Here is a 1,520-nt window from a genome sequence, read left to right as displayed (position 1 = left end):
TTCCTATGGCAGACCTTTCTAATCAATCACAGATCCTATTCATCAAGGACTGGGGCTCTCAGAATCCACCACCACATTACATAGGATGCCAGACAACCCCCACTGACTCCTTACAGCTGACTTGTGTCCTGCTTAGTATTTGTTATCATTTTTTCAAACAATGACCTCCCGAAAATATTTCTGACCAAAAGAGCCGGGGACAGATATAGCAGACCTGGTCATTCTTTTATTGGAAGGGGTATGCATTGTTGCACCTTACAAGCCTGTGAGCCCAGAGAGATTTCAAGTTGAATGTCGAGTTGGTTTTCTTTGAGTTCATAATGGCCCTGAATAAAGCCACGGGAATGGCAATTATGCCAGCGCCAATAGACCTGGATGATGCGCACAGCATTGAGCAAGCGACAGTAACGCTGGCGGATGTGCCACATGCGGACCCAGGACTGCAGCCTGACAGCTGCCCATTCTTGCCGTGCATAGAACTCTAGCGCCGCCCTCCGCCTCAAGTTCAGCATCTTCAGCATCATCTGTCTCCACCAGCATTGAATGATCCAAACTCTAAGAGCCGCATGCAACAGTGTTCGTCGCACCAGTGTGCCCCGCCACCAGGCCTGGATGAAAACAGCTGCAGATGCTTGCGTCATGGTGGTGTTCTCTTTGGGGCCTTGCAAGAGAAATCAGAGAACACTTAGGATATTTAGAACATTGAGAATGTGCCAAGAAGGGCCTCTGATCCTCTATTAACCATAGCCCCTTCCTGTAAAGTCAGGAGCACTGGGCAGGGAGACCAGGCTGGTGTCCCACCCCTGCCACCCTCAGCTTAATGGACATGAATACCTCACCTTGACCTCTGAGTCTCAATTTCCCCACCTGCAAAATGGGGTTACACCTATCCTAGCTGCCTTACCCTATTTTCCATGGACCTTATTGGCCAGTTTAGAGCAAGAACACAGTGACTTGGAGGTAAAAGAGCTACAAGTTCTACGTGGGCCCAACTACCTATCTGGGATTCATGAGCCCTCCCATCTCCTGAAGAAGTTGCATCCTTTGCTGGCTCTGCCTTCTCAACTCTGACTTCAGGTCAATCCCACCACCCACTGTGTCCTTTTGCCTCCCCAAAGTAGTAAAAGATACTTTTACCTCACACATTATTAACAGCTTAAACTTTGGTTAACATGTACATCAGTACAAATGTAAACACTCACACACACTAACACAGACATTTTAGACCTCACCATGCCACATTTTGGGCCTTACATTCTCCAAAAACAGTCCTCACTCACAACTCCCAATCCTCTGTGGTCTGGGTTCACACTCTGTCTCCCTCCTTGCCACAATCTACACTGCATATCTCATCCAGACTCACAGTTCTCTACCTAGGAAGGAATCAAATAAAGGGCCACCAAGGAGGGGCCAAATCCCTGTTCATTCCACCTGTTTGCCTGGGACATCCTGAGTTTGTGCCTGTTGTACTGATGTGATAAGGAAAAGGGCCCCTGAGTCAGTCACTGGAGTCTCGCTTT

General features: G+C 48.3%; 1 protein-coding gene across 1 annotated transcript; it reads right to left on the bottom strand.

The window, feature by feature from the left end:
* Nucleotides 1–206: 206 nt before the first annotated feature.
* LOC128591975 (IQ domain-containing protein F5) lies at nt 207–661 on the bottom strand. Its single transcript, XM_053599798.1, has one exon. The coding sequence runs from the start codon at nt 639–641 to the stop codon at nt 219–221; it is 423 nt and encodes a 140-aa protein (XP_053455773.1). The 5' UTR covers nt 642–661; the 3' UTR covers nt 207–218.
* Between the last annotated feature and the right edge of the window lie 859 nt (nt 662–1,520).

This window comes from Nycticebus coucang, chromosome 8 (genome assembly GCF_027406575.1).
Source record: "Nycticebus coucang isolate mNycCou1 chromosome 8, mNycCou1.pri, whole genome shotgun sequence".
Classification (NCBI taxonomy): Eukaryota; Metazoa; Chordata; class Mammalia; order Primates; family Lorisidae; genus Nycticebus; species Nycticebus coucang.
Note: the sequence above shows the minus strand (reverse complement) of the source record. Positions and strands in the feature narration are given on the sequence as shown.

Excerpts from the sequence above, each read along its gene's own strand:
- LOC128591975 (XM_053599798.1), bottom strand. The coding sequence starts at position 641 with ATGACGCAAGCATCTGCAGCTGTTTTCATCCAGGCCTGGTGGCGGGGC.